The sequence below is a fragment of the Muscardinus avellanarius genome (genome assembly GCF_963383645.1).
Source record: "Muscardinus avellanarius genome assembly, chromosome: 11".
NCBI lineage: Eukaryota > Metazoa > Chordata > Mammalia > Rodentia > Gliridae > Muscardinus > Muscardinus avellanarius.
In genome coordinates, this window is record NC_137797.1 from 20,837,442 (window position 1) to 20,855,536 (window position 18,095).

General features: G+C 38.9%; 1 protein-coding gene across 2 annotated transcripts in view; it reads left to right on the forward strand.

Annotated features, from left to right (window-relative positions):
• Positions 1-1,731: 1,731 nt before the first annotated feature.
• WASHC3 (WASH complex subunit 3) overlaps positions 1,732-18,095 on the forward strand; it is a gene marked incomplete at both ends in the record, with an annotated part of 46,418 nt that continues 30,054 nt past the window's right edge. For both annotated transcript variants that reach the window (XM_080705623.1, XM_080705624.1), the window contains 4 exons: positions 1,732-1,782; positions 2,318-2,416; positions 12,024-12,089; positions 14,928-15,035. In XM_080705623.1, coding sequence (XP_080561749.1) covers positions 1,732-1,782; positions 2,318-2,416; positions 12,024-12,089; positions 14,928-15,035 — 324 coding nt within the window. The remainder of the gene's footprint in view (positions 1,783-2,317; positions 2,417-12,023; positions 12,090-14,927; positions 15,036-18,095) is intronic.

Here is an 18,095-nt window from a genome sequence, read left to right on the forward strand (position 1 = left end):
CAGGCGTTGGTTCATGGCATTATAGGAAAGAAGCCATCTCCATAGCTTGAAAGTGTGTGGTGGAGCGGCAAGCGCTGCTGTAGAAAATGAAGCAAGTTAGCCAGAAAAATCTAGCTAAGACCATTGGTAAAGGTGACTCATAACAGATTTTCAAAGTAGACAAAACAGCCTTCTATCGGAAGAGGATGCCATAGTGGGTTTCAGAGCTAGAGAAAAGTCAATGCCTGCCTTCAAAGTTTCAAAGGACGAGCTGGCTCTTTAGATACTGATGCAGCTGGTGTGTTAAAGTCGAAGCCAATGCTCCTCTACCATTTTGAAAATACTAGAGCCCTCAAGAATTATACTAAATGTAGTCTGCCTTTTTTCTGTAAATGGAACAGAGCCTGGATTTTTCATTCTGACCCAAACACCTGTCAAGCACAACCTAGAAAAAGAAAGGTTTATTTTAGGGCTCAACGTTTCAGAAGTCAGTCCATATTCAGCCAGCTCGTGGCAGCAGGGCTTTAGGGCATGGCATAAAAAGAAAGACTGCAATTACCTCATGGTAGCACGAAGCAGATAAAAAGAGAAAGTGGCTGGGGACATTTTCTATCCTGGCCATCAGTGGCCCCACCTTCTCAGGCATCTCCCACCTCTGAACCTGGCTACACTGCCTAAGACATGAGATTTGTGGGACATTTTAACCCAAACCATAACAGTGTTTGTTTATAACATGCCTTACTGGATATTTTAAGTCTCGTGTTGGGACTCAGTGCTTCTGAAAAAAAAAAAAAAAAAAAAAAAGATTCCTTTCCAGACATTTCTGCACATAGGTAATGAATGCATCTGATATAACTAAGAGCTCTGATGGAGATGGACCTTGAGATTCCTGTCATTTTCATGTTATTTAATATTTTAAACACCTTTAGAAACAGATCTTATTTCTTCCTTCAGAGGATAAACCTTCTACTGCAGGAGACTCACTGTGACCAATTTTTGTAGTCCCTACGGGGCCTAGCAGACTATTCTGCTCTTAGTAGGATTTCTTTTATCTTCTTTTTTCTTTTCTTTTCTTTCTTTCTTTTTTTTTTTTTTTTTTTGCGGTACTAGGAATGGAAGCCAGGGGCACTCCTCCAAACTACACCCACAGTCCTCTTTAGTCTTTTTTTTTTTTTTTTTTTTTTTTTTAAACAGGGTCTCACTGAGTTGCACAGGGCCTCTAAGCAGCAGAGGCTGTCAGCAAACCGCGATTCTCCTGTCTCAGCCTCCCAAATGCTGGGATTACAAGCATGCGCCACCACGCCCTGCACTTACTAGGATTTCAAAACAAAACGTTCTTAAATGACAGAGCTATTTATATAACACAAAGGGCAATGGAGGAAAAAACCTGAAGTAGATGCAAACTTCTTTTTTTTTTTTTTTTCTTTTCCTTTTCCTTTTTCTTCGACTCCCCCACACCCGAGCCACCTCCCCTTCCTAGTTAGGACACCAGCTCAGCTCCGGGGTCCTCCGCAGCGCCCCCCCAGGTGACGTCACAATCCAGGTCGTAAACTACCAATCCCAGCCCGCAGAGGGAGGGGGCGGGCTCTCCGGAAGCGGCCCAGGGATTGGCGGGCGAGCCGTTTCCTTCCGGCAGGAAGGGGCTCGGAGGCGGGGACTTGGGGCGGATCTGGGGCGCAGTCACCGGGTTGGGTGGGCTCCATCTGGGAGGGGCTAGAGAGTGAGCTCGAGGTCCCCCCGCCCGCAGAGGAGATGGATGAGGACGGGCTTCCACTCATGGGGTCGGGCATTGACCTGACCAAGGTTTGTAAACACCGAGTTGAACTTCCCGCGACCGGGGAGGAGGATGGGGAAGGGGCGCCCGGGTCCCAGGGAGAGGCGCCCTCCAGGCCCCCTGGCCCTTCCCCTGGCCCCGCGACTCTCTTCTTCTGGCGTCCGCAGAGAGAGCCCCACAATTCCTGAGCTGATTGAGGAGATGGCGTGCTTGCCTTCCCACGTCATGTGTTTCTGCCCAAGACGGACCTGCTGGAGGCCCAGACTAGTTAGCTGTGTCCTGTAACTCTGCCTCTTTTACTCGGCCCCCAAGTGTGTGTGTGTGTGTGTGTTTACGTGCGATGCTTTCCCTGCTAACATTGGAATCTAGAGCCCTTTCTAAAAACTATCATAACCTAGCATCCCACCCACAGCTTAGGAAAATAAGTCAGTGAAGTTAGATCTACTCTCAGTTCTTCAAGAAACTCCTGACACACAGCAGAAGGCCCCATGAACGGTGTCTAAATGCCAAAGCGCTGCACGGTGTGCATTTGTGTGAATCGTGTTTGTTTTTTATGTAACACAGGTACCAGCTATTCAACAGAAAAGAACGGTGGCATTTCTAAATCAATTTGTGGTACACACTGTACAGTTCCTCAACCGCTTTTCTACAGTTTGTGAGGAGGTAGGTCCTGGGACACTGGCTTATAGAATGTTCTAGAAATCACCTTGTGATTGAAAGGTTTCTAGGTTGAAAAATGGAATAAAAGAAGAATTCCAGTCTATTCACATACCCTGATTTCTTGTTACCCCATTTTGCTGACCCTCCTTTAGCTCCTCTGTGATTCTGATACTATCTGATCCTACATCCTACCTCTGCTGAATTAGTATTCTAGAACCTTATTAAGGTAGTTCAGTCGAGCTTATTGTAATTAAAGAGAACAAAAGGAAATTGAGTATCTCACAGTTTAAAACATTTTATGGAAATTTGTTACTACTCCTCCTATCCCAAAGGTTTACATTTTAAAGTACTCATTGTTTCAGTTGATGCTAAAATTATTTTACAATCCTGATTCAAAAGAAGTATCCTAGCCATACTTTAGTAGCAAATATCATTATGGGAGTAAAAATACTTTCTGCAAAAGACTTGAGAAGTGAGGATTAAGCGCTGAGTTAAGGATTAAGTACCAGATCCAGGAATCTCTCTCTGTCTTAAGCCAAAAAAAGAGAAAGGGTGGTAATGTACGCCTGTAATTCCAGTACTCTGGAGGCTGAGACAAGTGGATTGCAGGTTTTAGGTGAGTCTCAGCAACCTAGGACGCCTTCAGCACTCAGTGAGTAGTGAGACCCTGTTTCAAACTAACAGGGGCTGTAGCTCAGAGGCACACCTCTGGATTCCATCTTTGTCTGTGTGTGCGTACACACACACACACACACACACACACACACACACACAACAGGGAGGAAAATGAGAAAAAAGGTGAAACTGAATTTTTAAAAAGAGAATTACAAATCATGGGACGTCTATGTAATTCACAGGTAAATCAATTGAACATCCTCTGTAGCCTTAGCAAGCAGAGTTTTTGTTAGATGTGTTACTAACAAAATAAAATTGCATGGAAACAGGGAAACTCTTTTCACTTGTTTAAAATTCTGGCTGTTGAGCCAGGCATGGTAGTACATGCCTGTAATCCCAGGATTTAGGAGGCTGAGACAGGAAGATTACAGGTTCATGGACAGCCTTAGCTACTTAGTGAGGCCCTCTGCAACTTAGCGAGGCCTTGTTTCAAAATGAAGAATGAAAAATAGGGCTTGGGATATAGCTCCGAGGTAGAATGCCCCTGGGTTCAATCTCCAGTACCACAATCAATCAGTAGCATTCTAGCTGTTGTATTATCTACTGAGAAAAAGTGAAGTATGATTGCCGATAGAATAAGGGGCTCAATTAAATGTATTTTATATATTGATAAGACTAGTACTAGGGACTTACTTCCAGTGAGTGTTTCTTACACTACTGCTTCTCTAAATAGGATATAGAAGCCGAGCGTTGTTGCACGTTTGTAATCCCAGCATTTGGGAGGCTGAGACAGGAGGATCACGGGTTCTTAGCGAGGTCCTTTGCAACTCAGTGAGACCCTATTTCAAAATAAAGAATAAAAAAATAGGCCCATGGGTGTAGCTCAGAGGTAGAATGCCCCTGAGTTCCATCCCCAGTACCGCAAAATAAATACATACATACATACATAAATACATAAATAAATAAGATATAGAATTAATTGACTAGAAAGGCTTAGAAGTCAGACCACCCTTTTTTTTTTTTTTTTGGTACTAGAATGGAACCCAGGGGCATTCTACCTCGGAGCTACACTCCCAGCCCTATTTTTTATTCTTTATTTTGAATCAGAGTTTCACTGAGTTGCAAAGGACCTCACTAAATAGCTGAGATTGTCCGAGAACTGCTATCCTCCTATCTCAGCCTCTGAACTACTGGGATTACAAGCGTGCACCACCATGCCAGGCTGAATTTGACTTTTTTATACTTCACATAGAAGTAGGATTGTGAAATATTTGTCTGTGCCAGCTTATTTCATTTAACACAATGTCTTCGAGGATCATCCTTGTTTTCACGAATAACAGGATTTCCTTCTTTTTAAAAGTTGAGTGGTGTTCATTAAATGTAATACCCCGTTTTCTTTATTTATTCATTGGTTGATGGTCAATTAGGTGGATAGTGTATCTTGGCTGTTATGAAAACAATACTGCAGTGAACATGTACATGCAGATGTATCTCTTCTGCAGACTCATTTTATATCCTTTGGGTATTAATCCAGTAGTCGAAAGACTGGATCATATGGTAGCTCCATTTTTTATTTTTCTGAGAAATCTACATACTCACTTTCAAAAAGGCTATATTAATTTATATTCACAACAACAATATACAAAGATTCTCTTTACCTTCATGTTAACATTTATTGTTTTTTTTATCTTTTTTTGCTTTTGTTTTTGTGATACTAGGGTTTGAACCTAGGGGTATTCGACCTCTGAGCTTCACCCCCAACCCTATTTAATTTTTTTATTTCTCACTAAGTTGTGGAGGGCCTTGTTAAATTGCTGAGGCTAGCTGCAAACCTATGATCCTCTTGTCTCAGCCTCCCAAGTACTGGGATTACAGACATGTGCTATCACTTATCTTTTCAATAATAGCCATTCTTAGAATTGTAAGGCAATACCTCATTGTGCTCCAGTCTTCATTTTTTAAATAATGATCAGCTTTGTTAAGCTTTTCTGTGTGTGTGTGTCTTCTATTGAAAAATGTCTGTTCAGAATTATTGTCTGTATTATAATGGAATTACTTGTTTTCTTGCTATTGAATTATTAGAGTTCCTTATATATTTTAGATATTAATTCTTTACCCAATAAGTGCTTTGCAAATACTTTCTCCTATTCTGTAAGTTACATCCTTATTCTTTTGATCGTTCCCCTTCCTCTGCAGAAACTATCTAGTTTGATGTAATTTCATTTTTCCACTTTTGCTTTTGAGGTCATATAAAAAAAATCATTACCCATTAAGTGTTATAGAGCTTTTTCTTTATGTTTTCCTGTTGGGTGTTACAGTTAAGGCTTCAAACCACTTTGAGTTGATTTTTGTGTGTTGTGTGAGATAATACTCTAATTTTATTCTGCATGTGGCTATCCAGTTGCCCTAACATACATTTATTGAAGAGACTGTTGTGAGTTCTTGGCATCCTTGTCGAAAATCAGTTGATTAAATGCATGGATTATTCCTACATACTCACTCTTTCTATTTATTCCATTGTTACATGTGTCTTGTTTTAAAGCCAATTTATATATATATTTACATTGTTTTGCAGTGCATTTTCAAATCAGGTATTGTGACCTCTCTAGCTATGTTGTTTTTGCTCAGGATTGTTTTGGTGAATCCAGCCTCTTTTTCTGTGTGTGTGTGTGTGTGTGTGTGTGTGTGTGTGTGTGTGTGTGTGTTTGTGAATCTTCTTTCTCTTTTTTCCTACTTCTGTGAAAAGTATCATTGGGATTCTGGTAGGGATTGCATTGAATCTGTAGATCACTTTGGGTAGTATGGACATTTTAACAATGTTAATTATTTCAATCCATGACCATAGAATATCTTTTCATTTATTTGTCTCTTTGATGTCTTGCATCAGTGTTTATCCATTTTTGAGTACAGCTCTTTCTCTTCCCTAGTTATACCTTGAGCTCGGATCCTGAGGTAGACCCAGGATTGGCCCCACATAGATAGCCCTGAGGCCTGAATCTCTAAGGGAGGCCCTGAAGCCTGGGTCCACAGGGGCTGATGTGGCTCTGAACTAGACCTTGAGCCTGGATCTGCAGAGTTCTGACAAGCACTAGGTCAGGCCTGATTGGGGCTGGGCTGGGCCTGGAACCCGAGTCTACGTCGGCAAGCCTAGGCCTTGGGTCCACTGTGGCTGACTTGGAGTGTGGCTTTGCAAGAGTTGTCCTGGAGCCTTGGTCTGTCGTGTTATCCTGGCATCAGGGTCTGCTGAATCTACTGGAACATACATGCCTGACCCAATTCCAGCACAGCCTGAGGTTAAGGGACTCAGCATGGAGCCAGAGTCATCCTGGTGCAGTGGCAGTCATGGAGCCTGCGTCCATGGGCACCCAGGACCCACACCTGGCCAGGTCTGTTAGGCCATCTGGGTTGGCCAGGAGCCTGGTGCTGTGGATATCAACCAGTTACCTGGGGCTGTTCTGACCCAAGAGCCTCTGGAGGTGGCCTGGCTCTGGTGTGGGCCTGGAGACAGTCTTTGGGCACTGATCCTTTGACCTTCGTGAGCCTTGAATTGGTCTAGAGCTTGGGGCCCTTGGGGTTGGGATGGTGGTGAGACAGGACTGGAGTCTACAGAGGCAGAAGTTGGTCTAGCACTGGTGTGGCCTGCCACTGCCTGTTAAAATTTGCAAGGACATTTAGATAAAAGATTATAAATTAAAGCATATTGATGCTTAGATCAGTATCTCTCATATCTTACATGAATAAATCATTTATGCAATCTAATTTTGTTATAAATATGTTTTATTATGTGTTTTGTTATAGATATGTTTTATCCCTAGTAATGCACAAAGGGGGGGGGTTGGAGCTCCAAATAAATTTTCATTCTCAGTCCCTTATTTACAAAAATCTGTATTTCAGCCCTCAGACTATCCTGTTTGAATCTGAGCACCCATTTTAATGATAATTTAGTTATTTGATCTAATCCTGAAGATCCTTTAGTATCAATTTTTAAAAATAATTCCAGGTAAATGAATAATCCTCTACCTTAGGAAATAAGATCATAAAAAAAATTGTTTCCCACTGTTTATAGCATAGTAGCATCCTAGTGAGAAATAGACTGATCATTTATTAGTTCTGAATAACAAAAATTCTGCCTGTGCAATCCCCCCCAAATTTACCATCATGTTTATAAAATTCTATAAACTTTAAAAGTACTATAAAGCTGGACATGGTGGCACACGCTTGTAATCCCTGTGCTTGGGAGGCGGAGACAGGAGGATGGCACAGGTTCGAAGTCCGACGCACTGGCTTAAGAGACCCTGTTTCCAAATATTACTTTTAAACTTTAAAAGTACTATAAAATTCTCTCAGAAGTAGTATCTAATAAAGATTATTGTCTCTGGAGTTCAAGTGTTTGAGTTCAGGATGTATTACTTACATGAAGACTTAGTTTTCTTCTCTTTAAAATAAGCACAACAGCCACTATGGAGATCTGTGTGGAGATTCCTTAGAAAACTGGGAATAGATCCACCATATGATCCAGCTATACCACTCCTGGGTATTTTTCCAAAGGGATTGAAAACAGAGAACTACAGCAACATATGCATACCCATGTTCACAGCAGCACAGTTTGTAATAGCCAAAATATGGAAACAACCTAGGCCCCCATCAACAGATGAATGGATTGCAAAGTTATGGGAAATACACACAATGGAATTCTATTCAGCTATAAAGAAGAACAAAATCACGTCATTCGTAAGAAGATGGAAAGTGCTGGAAAACATTATGTTAAGTGAGATCGGCCAAACACAAAAAGAGAAGGGACATATGTTTCCTCTAATATGCCCAAATGAGCGAGCATTGGGGATACCAGAGGGAATCCAGATAATGGAAGGGAAACCTCAGCAAAGTTTGAATGGAAAACTAAGAGAGGAAGGAGGCTGAACTTGATTGATGAGGGGCTACTTCCAAATAGGTGTAAAAGTACGAATATAGCAAGGTTAGCCTGGGTATTAATTGTTGGGAGGGGGGAAGGAAAAATAGGGGAGGAGAGGGGGCACCAAATACAGATTAAATGTATAACATTTACTTTCAATAAATAAAATATATATAAAAATAAATAAAATAAAATAAGCACAATAGTTCTTACCATCTCCTGATTTGGTGTGAGATGTCAATGATATGTTGCAGGTTCAGTATCATGCACAATATTTCCTATGTTTACAATGATGATGATTATTGCTTAAAAGTACATATTTATATAGGTATATTGAAACAAACTTAAAGGTTTAATTCAGTTTTTGTTTTTTCATGTGTTTTCTTTAATCAAACCACTTTATTGTTTTAAGTAAATTAAAATTTCTCATTTATTTTGCAAATTAACTTGTTACAAATTTTCTTCTTTTGTTAATTCAAAGTCTGATTAAATTGGCCAAAATTGAATTTTCATGCTTTGGGGAAGATGCCTATAATTATATATATTTTTTTTTCTTTTTTTTTTTTTGGTGGTACTGGGGTTCCTGGAAACCCTTCTCCCTCTGGGCTACACTCCCAGACCTATTTTATATTTTTATTTGGAAACAGCGTGTCTTAAGCCAGCGAGGCTGGCTTCGAACCTGGTGATCCTCCTGTCTCTGCCTCTCACGGGCGCCACTACGCCCAGCAGATACCTGTAATTTTGAGGAGGGGTCATCATTTATGATATATCTTATAATTATATTTACATAAAAGTCTATGTGAACAAATGCTAGAAGTTAAGATTAAACTTAACTTACTGCTATTAAAACTAGATTCAACACCAGGTGTGGTGGCACATGCTTGTAATCCTCGCTCTTGGGAGGCTGAGACAGGAGGATCGCACAGGTTCAAAGCCAGCCTCAGCTACTTAGTGAGGCTCTCAGCAACTTAGTGAGACCCTGTTTCCAAATAAAATATAAAATAGGTCTGGGAAGCCGGCCGTGGTGGTGCACGCTTGTAATCCCTGTGCTTGGGAGGCGGAGACAGGAGGATCACTTAGCTTCAAAGCCAGCCGCGCTGGCTTAAGAGACCCTGTTTCCAAATAAAAATATATATATATTTATATATATATATATGGGAGTATAGCCTGGAGGTAGAAAGCCTCTGGGTTCCACCCCCAGTACCACTGGGTGGGTGGGGGGGAACTAGATTCTGATGCATTTCTAGATATAACTTTGTGGATATCAATATACTCTTTTTTTTTTTTTTTTTTTGGTGGTACTGGGTTCCTGGAAGCCCTCCTTCCTCCGGGCTACACTCCCAGACCTATTTTATATTTTTGAAACAGGGTCTCTTACGCCAGCACGGCTGGCTTCGAACCTGCGCGATCCTCCTGTCTCCGCCTCCCAAGCGCGGGGATTACAAGCGTGCGCCACCATGCCCGGCTCAATATACTCATTTTAAAAATGTGTTCTGTAGCTAGGCGCTTTGTGTTAGGTATGAGAAATGATGTGACACTGTAACAAAGTACAGAATACAAGTAATCTTAAGTAAAAGTGAATTGTGTATCTCTCATATACCAGACTGGCTAGTCCAGTTGTCAGAGCAGCAGACGAGCAGTTTCTTCCTATTGCTGACCCACCATCCACAGAGAGTTCTCACCCACAAGCTCTGAGGTGGAATATTGACACATCTACATTCCAGTTTGCAAAAGGCAAAAAAGTCAATATAAGAAAGCAGCTTTGCAAAGTGTTTTTGTTTTGTTTTCAAAGATCAGAGCCCACCATGTGGCTTGTGCCTGCTTGAGGCTCAGAGAAGGTCACTTGGACCCAGTTCTAGGCCAGCCTAGGCAACATTGTGAGACTGTCTCAAAACAGCAACAAAAACGTGTCCTATGAGCCAGGCATGGTGGCACATGCTTGTAATCCCAGTACTTGGGAGACTGAGACAGGAGATTGCAGGTTCCTGGCCAGCCTCGACAGCATAATGAGACCCTGCTTTAAAACAAAAGAATAAAATAAGGCTGGAGGTGTAGCTCTGAGGTAGAATGCCCTAGGGTTCCATCCCCAGTACCTCCCCCACCACACACACAGTGTGTCCTGTGAAGAAGCACTACCTACTCTGTGCTTATGCTCAGGATTTTACTCCTTCTATTTATGGGCATATGACTATATCTCAGAATGTTAAGGTTCTGCTTATTAGAAAGGGTCTTGCTGCCTGTCTGCAAACAAGCAAATGCCCACCTCCTTTTGACCTCTTTTTGACTGTGTAACCTAATATAATAATGCTTAAGATTGAGGTTTTTATTTTTTCTGTTTGTTTGTTTCTTTTGGTAATAGGGATCAGTCCCAGGGCCTCTTGCATGTTAGGTAAACACTACCACTGAGCTGTACCCAGCCCGGTATTGGGAGTTTTAAATAGATGCTCTTTCTAGGTTGTATTTTATAATGCTATTTTTATTTGTGTGGGTGTATATATATGAATACAGACAATTTAATTGTACAGAGAAATGAGAGCAACAAGCTCCTTGTTCTGGTCTTTTTTGAATGTGGATAATAGATTGCCTCTTTTTGCTTTTTTAGTACTCTTTGCAATGTTTTCCCTTGTGATTCTTTCCAAAGTGAATTGTTCAACTTCTACTTGTATCCCTTTTACTTTTTGTACTTTGAGAAGTTTGAATTTGGGTCATCCTGGATATGTTTATGTATTAAAATAATTTATAAAGGCAGATGCTGTACTAAGCTGTCTTTGCCTGATTTTTGTTCTTCTTCTTATTGTCTATGAAGAATTTCTTAATTCATCAGCAGATAATTATTAGGCTCCTATTAACTTTCAGGTACTGTTCTGAGAACTGGGAGTACACCAGTGAACAAAAGACTCTGTCCTGGGTTGAGTTTATATTTTGGTTACCGTGATTGTTTATTGCTCTAGTAATGAGGTTTTTTTTAAGGCAGAATATAAAACTTTTTAGTGAATATGATTTTATGAAATAACTGAATGGTTCTAATAAAGATAAGAGAGTTCCCATTCCTACTCATGTGGCAGTAGTATATTGGGAAATGGCAAATAATTAAACCATGGTTTTTATGATTTTTATATCTATTCTTTGTTCTTTTAAGTTGTGTGTATGTGAATGAGTGTGTGTGTGTGTGTGTGTGTGTGTGTGTGTGTGTGTGTTATTGAGGATGGAACTCAGGAACATTCTACCTCCAATCTGTAACTCCAGCCCTATTTTACTTTTTTTGTGTGTGTGATACTGAGGGTGGAACCCAGGGGCTTTTCTACCTCCAGGCTATACTCCTAGACCTATTTTATACTTTATTTGGAAACAGGGTCTCACTAAGTTGCTGAGAGCCTCACTAAGTAGCCGAGGCTGGCTTTGAACCTGTGCGATCCTCCTGCCTCTGCCTCCCAAGTGCTGGGATTACAAGCATGTGCCACCATGCCTGGCTTATTCTTTATTTTGAAACAGGGTCTCACTAAGTTGCGGAAGGCTCACAAGTTCCTGAGGCTGGTCACGAACCTGCAATCCTCCCGTTTCAGCCTCCCAAGTACTGGGATTACAAGTGTACACCATTATGCCTGGCTTGCTTTTTAATAGTTTGAAGCGAACATTTTATTATTTATGTGTGCGTGGTACTAGGGAATTGAGCCCAGGGACATTCTACCTCTAAGCTATGTCGCCAGCTCTATTTTATTTTATTTTTTGAAACAGAGTCTTGTTAAGTTGATGAAAGTCTCACTAGTTGCTGAAGCTGTCTGAACCTGCAGTCCTCCTGTCTCAGTACTGCAATTACAAGCGTGCACCACTATCCCCATCTTTTTTTTGGTGGTACTGGGGGTAGAACCCAGGGGCTTTCCACCTCTGGGCTATACTCCCAGCCCTTTTTTAATATTTTATTTGGAAACAGGGTCTCACAAAGTTGCTGATAGCCTCACTAAGTAGCTGAGGCTGGTTTCGAACCTGTGCGATCCTCCTGCCTCAGCCTCCCAAGCGCAGGGATTACAGGCGTGCGCCATCACACTCAGCTCATCTTATTTATGCCTCTATTTCCCCCCCCAGAAACTGGCAGACCTTTCTCTCCGGATCCAGCAAATTGAAACAACTCTTAACATTTTAGATGCAAAGGTTTGTATTTCTAACTATGTAGCATAAGCTTTTCTGTATGTAAACTAACTTTCTCAGTCATACATTAATTGTATTTGGAACTCCTGCAAATACAAAATGGCACAGTGTAGTGACAGGAGGATCGCAGGTTCAAGGCCATCCTCAGCTGCATGGTAAGACTCTCAGCCCTGGTAAGAACCTTGTTTCCAAACAAAAGATAGAAAGGTCTGGGAATGTAGCTCAGAGCTGAGTTCTCTAGGTTCAGTCCCAGAACAAAGAGCAAATACGCAAAAGGTACACATGGATTGGGATTTTTTTATTAGACCAGTCAAAAGCATAATATTAACATATTAACAAACTGAGTTGTACTATAGTTCATTTAATTTGATGGAAAATTCAAAATTACTTTAATAGTTATCATATAATAATAACACATGTAATATGTAAATTACTTAATTTACCATGTAACAACACATATACAAAATAAATTATATACATTATATGATTTATCATGTAATAATATCTTTAGATGTCTCCAGAACAAAATTTACAGATATCAGCCATTTTCCATTTGCAAATATCTTAAATGCTAATGAAGAATACCTACTTGATGTCAGAAATTGCAAAAGTTAACTGGAAAAAAGGAAGACTTTTGATTTGAAAGTTTTAAGATTTTGATAAGTAATAATGGCATATTTTGATTTGTTTTAACTTGGTTTCATTTTTAACATATTGTATGTGCATGTGTTTTTCCTGTTTGTAAAGTTAAGGAAAACACTACATTTTTGACATTTTATCTTTTTATCAAAGAAATGGTATCCCATAAAAATGTACACTTTTTATGTTTTGGGGGTTTTTTTTGGCGGTACTGGAATTCCTGGAAACCCTTCTACCTCCGGGCTACACTCCCAGACCTATTTATATTTTTTTGTTTTGGAAACAGGGCCTCTTAAGCCAGTGAGGCTGGCTTCGAACCTGTGCCATCCTCCTGTCTCCGCCTCTCAAGCATGGGGATTACAAGCTTGCGCCATCACGCCCGGCCTCAGGTTTTATGTTTTTATGAATTAGTTAAATCTCAAATTTTAGAATTTAATCTAAATATTTGTTAAATATTTATGAGAAAGAAGAAATTATATTAATATCTTTAGAATCGGGACCAGAGTCTAGTTTGTTCTTTTTATATCTCCTATGCTCTTCAGCAACTATATTTCTTTTAGAACATTTCTCTGTACTAGCAGTTTAAAATACCTGGCCTTGAACACCCTGTTCAAGATACAGAGCCATACCCACTTGACACTATTTGGTCCACAGCCACTGTGCTAAGTACTGCCTTCAGTCAGCAGTTCTCAATGAGTACTGCTGCTTGAGATCTTATTACCATTGCTGTTGTCATTACTCTTGATTAAAACTGTGTGTCTTTCTTTAATGCCTGGGTATTCTCATAGAATTAGCATCCAAGGTCACAAGTTAATCTTATTTATTTCCATGGCCAAAGAGTTAATCTCCAAAGGTAGCCAAATATCTGACAGATACATATCATTGATTACCAGGATAAAGTCAGAAAAGAGGGTTTGCATAGATCTTGCAAATGCAACCCGAAGTGCTTTAACTATTTTGTGTTGAATGCTCAACCATTCCAGGTTGAAATGCTGTCAGTAAGCTCATTTTTTTTATTGAACATAAATGGTATACATTTAAACTATACTTGATGCCCTCTCCCCCCCCACCCGCCCCTGTTTTCCCTTCCCCCCCTCCCACCAATGATTTTCCAGGGTAACCATGCCATATTCATAATTTTACCCATATTCATATGTAGACCCTCATTAATCAAGTTCAGTCTTCCTCCTCCCCTATTTTTCCATTCAAGCTTTGCTGGTATTTTCCCTCCATTTCCTGGAGTACCACTGGTATCCTCTACATTCCCTAGTTTGGGCATATTAGAGGGAACATATTTACCTTCTTCTGTGCTTGGCTGATCTCACTTAACATAATGCTCTCCAGGACTTTCCATCTTCTTGCAAATGATATTATTTTGTTCTTCTTTATGGCTAAGTAGAATTCCATTGTATGTATTTCTCAGAGTTTTGCAATCCATTCATCTGTTGATGGAGACCTGGGTTGGTTCCATATTTTGGCTATTACAAATTGTGTATAAGAAATATCACATATCGGTAACATTTAAAGAAAAAAATTATTTTAAGATTTTTCTCAGGCTGGCCTTAAACTCTTAGGCCTAAGAGATTCTCTTATACCAGTATCCCAAGTAGCTGGGACTACAGACACACGCTCTGCAGTGTCTGACATTCAAGAAATGTTTAGAAAGAAAAGTGAAAACGAAGTTTGCATCATACATTAAGATGTAAAGCTAGGATTTTATTATATCCCAGTTAATTAAAACTTAAATTGTGCTACAGAACACTTTTTTTGTACAAAGTATTTTAAGTAAAGATACTTTACAACAACCTTGTAAAGTATATTTTCTTATTTCTAGTTTACAGGTAAGAAATTTGAAGCATAGGATTGGCAGAAGGTCACATAGCTTATATGTAGTAGAGCTACGATTTACACTTAGCCAGTCTGACTCGAAAGTCCATGCTCTCGGTCCTTAGACTGGCATTCTCTGTATTTTAAGATATAATTTCAGGGAAAAGAATGGTTATAAACTAAATTACTTCAATGTTTTGTGTATGAATGCCTTTCACTTTTAGTTTATGTCCTGTGAAGTGATACACTCAAAATGTTTATATAGGACTAAATCTTAGGACAAAGTTATTAACAAAATTCACACCTAGAAATGTAAGTGTTTCTTGATGTTCCTAGAGTTATTCTCTTCTACCCATTCTAATTTGCTTTTCCCAGTTGTCCTCTATCCCTGGCCTAGATGATGTCACGTTTGAAGTCTCTCCTTTAAGTGTCACCAGCGTCACGAATGAGTCACATTCTGAAAACATTTCAGAGCAACCACAGGTAAGTAGTTAAGTTCCAAGAAATATCAGCAGATCTTGCTTGAACCCGATAGACCTAAGTAGCAGGTTAGAAGGAAGAAGTTAAATAAAAATATTAAACTTTTAGTACTAAAATTATAAAGCCTTAAAATAGAAAATGAAGTTTGAGAAGAAAAATTAAGCTAGTTTCTTTTTTATCTTTTTTTATGTGTTCATTTTCAATGTAGGAGAACATTTTTATTACACTGGGGGTAAGAATAATCTTTTATTGTAATTATTAACACATAGTAATTATAGAAATGAATGGATTTCACTATATTTTGTTATGAGAAAGTCTTTCCAAAGTTAATATTTTCTTTGCCTATAAAAAAGAAAAGCAGTCTATACAGGAGCAGGAAAATCTTTGAACATGGAAGCTTTTTAAACATTTTATAACTGTGAAACTTTTAAACATTCACAGAAATAGAACAATACAATAATATCCATTATTTCCAGAACTCACCAGTTAAAATTTTGTCACAAAAGTTTCACAATTTTTGTTGTTTGCAGAAATGAATCCCAGGTATAGTGTCATTTTACTCCTGCATAATTCCTTGAGCATCTCTGAAAAGTTTTGACATTTTCTTCTTTTTTCTTCTCTTTTTTTTCTTTTTCTTTTGTTTTGTTTTGTTTTGTTTTTGCGATACTGAGGATGGAAGCCAGTGGGCACCTACCTCTGAGCCTCACTCCCAGACCTATTTTTTATTCTTCAATTTGAGACAGGGTCTCACTGAGTTGCAAAGGGCCTCCATAAGTAGCTGAGGCTGGCCACGACCTCGACCCTCCTGTCTCAGCCTCCTGAATGCTGGGATTACAAGCTTGCACCACCACACCCAGTGTGACATTTTCTTACGTAACATTTTTATTTAAATGATTTTTTTGTACTTTATCAAACATAATGTAATTAATAATAATTCCTAATGTTTCTCTTGTTGCTAAAAGTAATACTAGTTACATGGACATCACTTAGGAACTTGGTTAGAAATAAAGAATCTCAGCCGGGCGTGGTGGTGCACGGTTGTAATCCCACGCTTGGGAGGCTTAGACAGGAGGGTCACGCAGGTTTGAAACCAGCCTCAGCTGGCTTAAGAGACCCTGTTTCCAAATAAAATATAAAATAGGTCTGGGAGTGTAGCTCAGAGGTGGAAGGCCCCTAGGTTCCATCCCTAGTACCACCAAAATAAAAAAAAATTTAAAAAAGAAAGAATCTCAGCTTCCATCACAGAATTACTGAATTGGTCTACTTTTTAACAAGACTTCCAGGTGATAGGTAGGCTCTTGAAATGTATGAGGTACTCTTCACAGGATAGTTTTTAGATGATGATGATGTTGACCACGCTGTCGATAACTTATAAAGGTTACTCTGTGCCCAGGCATGCACATTTTTTAGCGCTTTTCATAAATTACCACTTAATCTTTATGACAGACCTATGATGTAAGTACAGTCAAACCCTTTGATCTTGTGGGTTCTATGTACATGGATTCAACCAATCTTGTTTGAAAACATTTTTTAAAAATTGTATCTGTACTGAACATGTACAAACCTTTTTTGTCTTTATTTTCTAAACAATATATCAGCTTGTTACAGAACATTTACATTGCATTTGATTTTATAGTTAATCTAGAGATGATTTAAAGTATACTAGAAGTGCATAGATTATATGCAAATGTTATACGTGTGGGGGGATACTGGGGATTGAACCCAGGGGAATTTTACCTCTGAGCTATACCCAAAACTATTTTATTTTTTATTTTAAAACAGGATCTTACTAATTTGAGGGCCTCGCTAAGTTGCTGAGGCTAGCCTTGAACTTGCAATTCTCCTGTCTCAGCCTCTCAAGTACTAGGATTATAAGCATGTACTACCATGCCTGGCTCACCATTTTATATAAAGAACTTGAGGATTCATGGGTTTTAGTATCCAAATTATGAGTCCTGGCACCAGCCCCTCACAGATATGGAGGAAAAACAATACTATATTATTAGTCCTACTTTACAGATGTAGACAGAGGTTAAGGAACTTGCCCAAGGTCAAACATAATGTAAGAAATGGAATTTTTACACAGGAAGTCTGGTGCCAAAAGTCCTTACTCTTACCTACTACATTACACTACACTAAACTCTCTCCAGTGTGGAATCCATTGAACATATGAGGATATGTGTTACAAGGCCATGTGAGATGTGGCCATATATTTACATATGCAGTGTGTTGAGGAAATGAATGAGATGATCATTTACTTAACAATTAGATATTAGAAAATTTAACCTCTATTAATACAGTAAGTTTAGTTATAATGGCCAACATGCAAGAGGTTATCTAGACATTGTAGATGAGTTTACAAGTTCTCTCAAATAAGGACTACCCTGTGTCTAAAATAGGCATCTATAAAAAATATTAAGTATTTACACTCGACCTAGTTAGTAGTTATTCTTTGCGGAATACAGTTATTTTGTGTATAAAATTTTTAAAGAATATCTGTTTAACTTTGAATATTATTTTTCCAAGTGCTAGTATGAGTGCAATCATACTATATATTTTAGAACTTCTCTGCAAATTGGTTGTGTTGCCTATATAGGGTCCCCAAGAATCAATTATACCAGTAACCACAACTGTATTCCTTAATTTGCTTTGCAAAATTATCCATTAAGTCTCTATTTTATTTTAAAATTGTGTATTCATTTGGAGGATTTAATAGGAAAAACCTAAAAGATTTTGGGATGTTTTATTTATCTATGAGTTTTTCACAAATTTAGTTTATATTTGAGTTATCTAAGGAAAATTCTTAATATAAAATTCCCATTCAGATTCTAAAGACATGAAGTTTTAAAGATATTTATTCATTTATCTACACCTTAGCATAGATTTTTAGACATGAAATTGATTTCATTTGTTAGAGAACTTTCTCTTAACACTTGCATTCAGATATTCAGTGAAATTCACTAAAGCAAACTTACTGTAAATGTTCAGTTTAATAGAAAAATCAAGTACTGTATACAGGTAGTCTTAGCTTTTCACTAATCTCAGAATAGAAATCCACTGTGG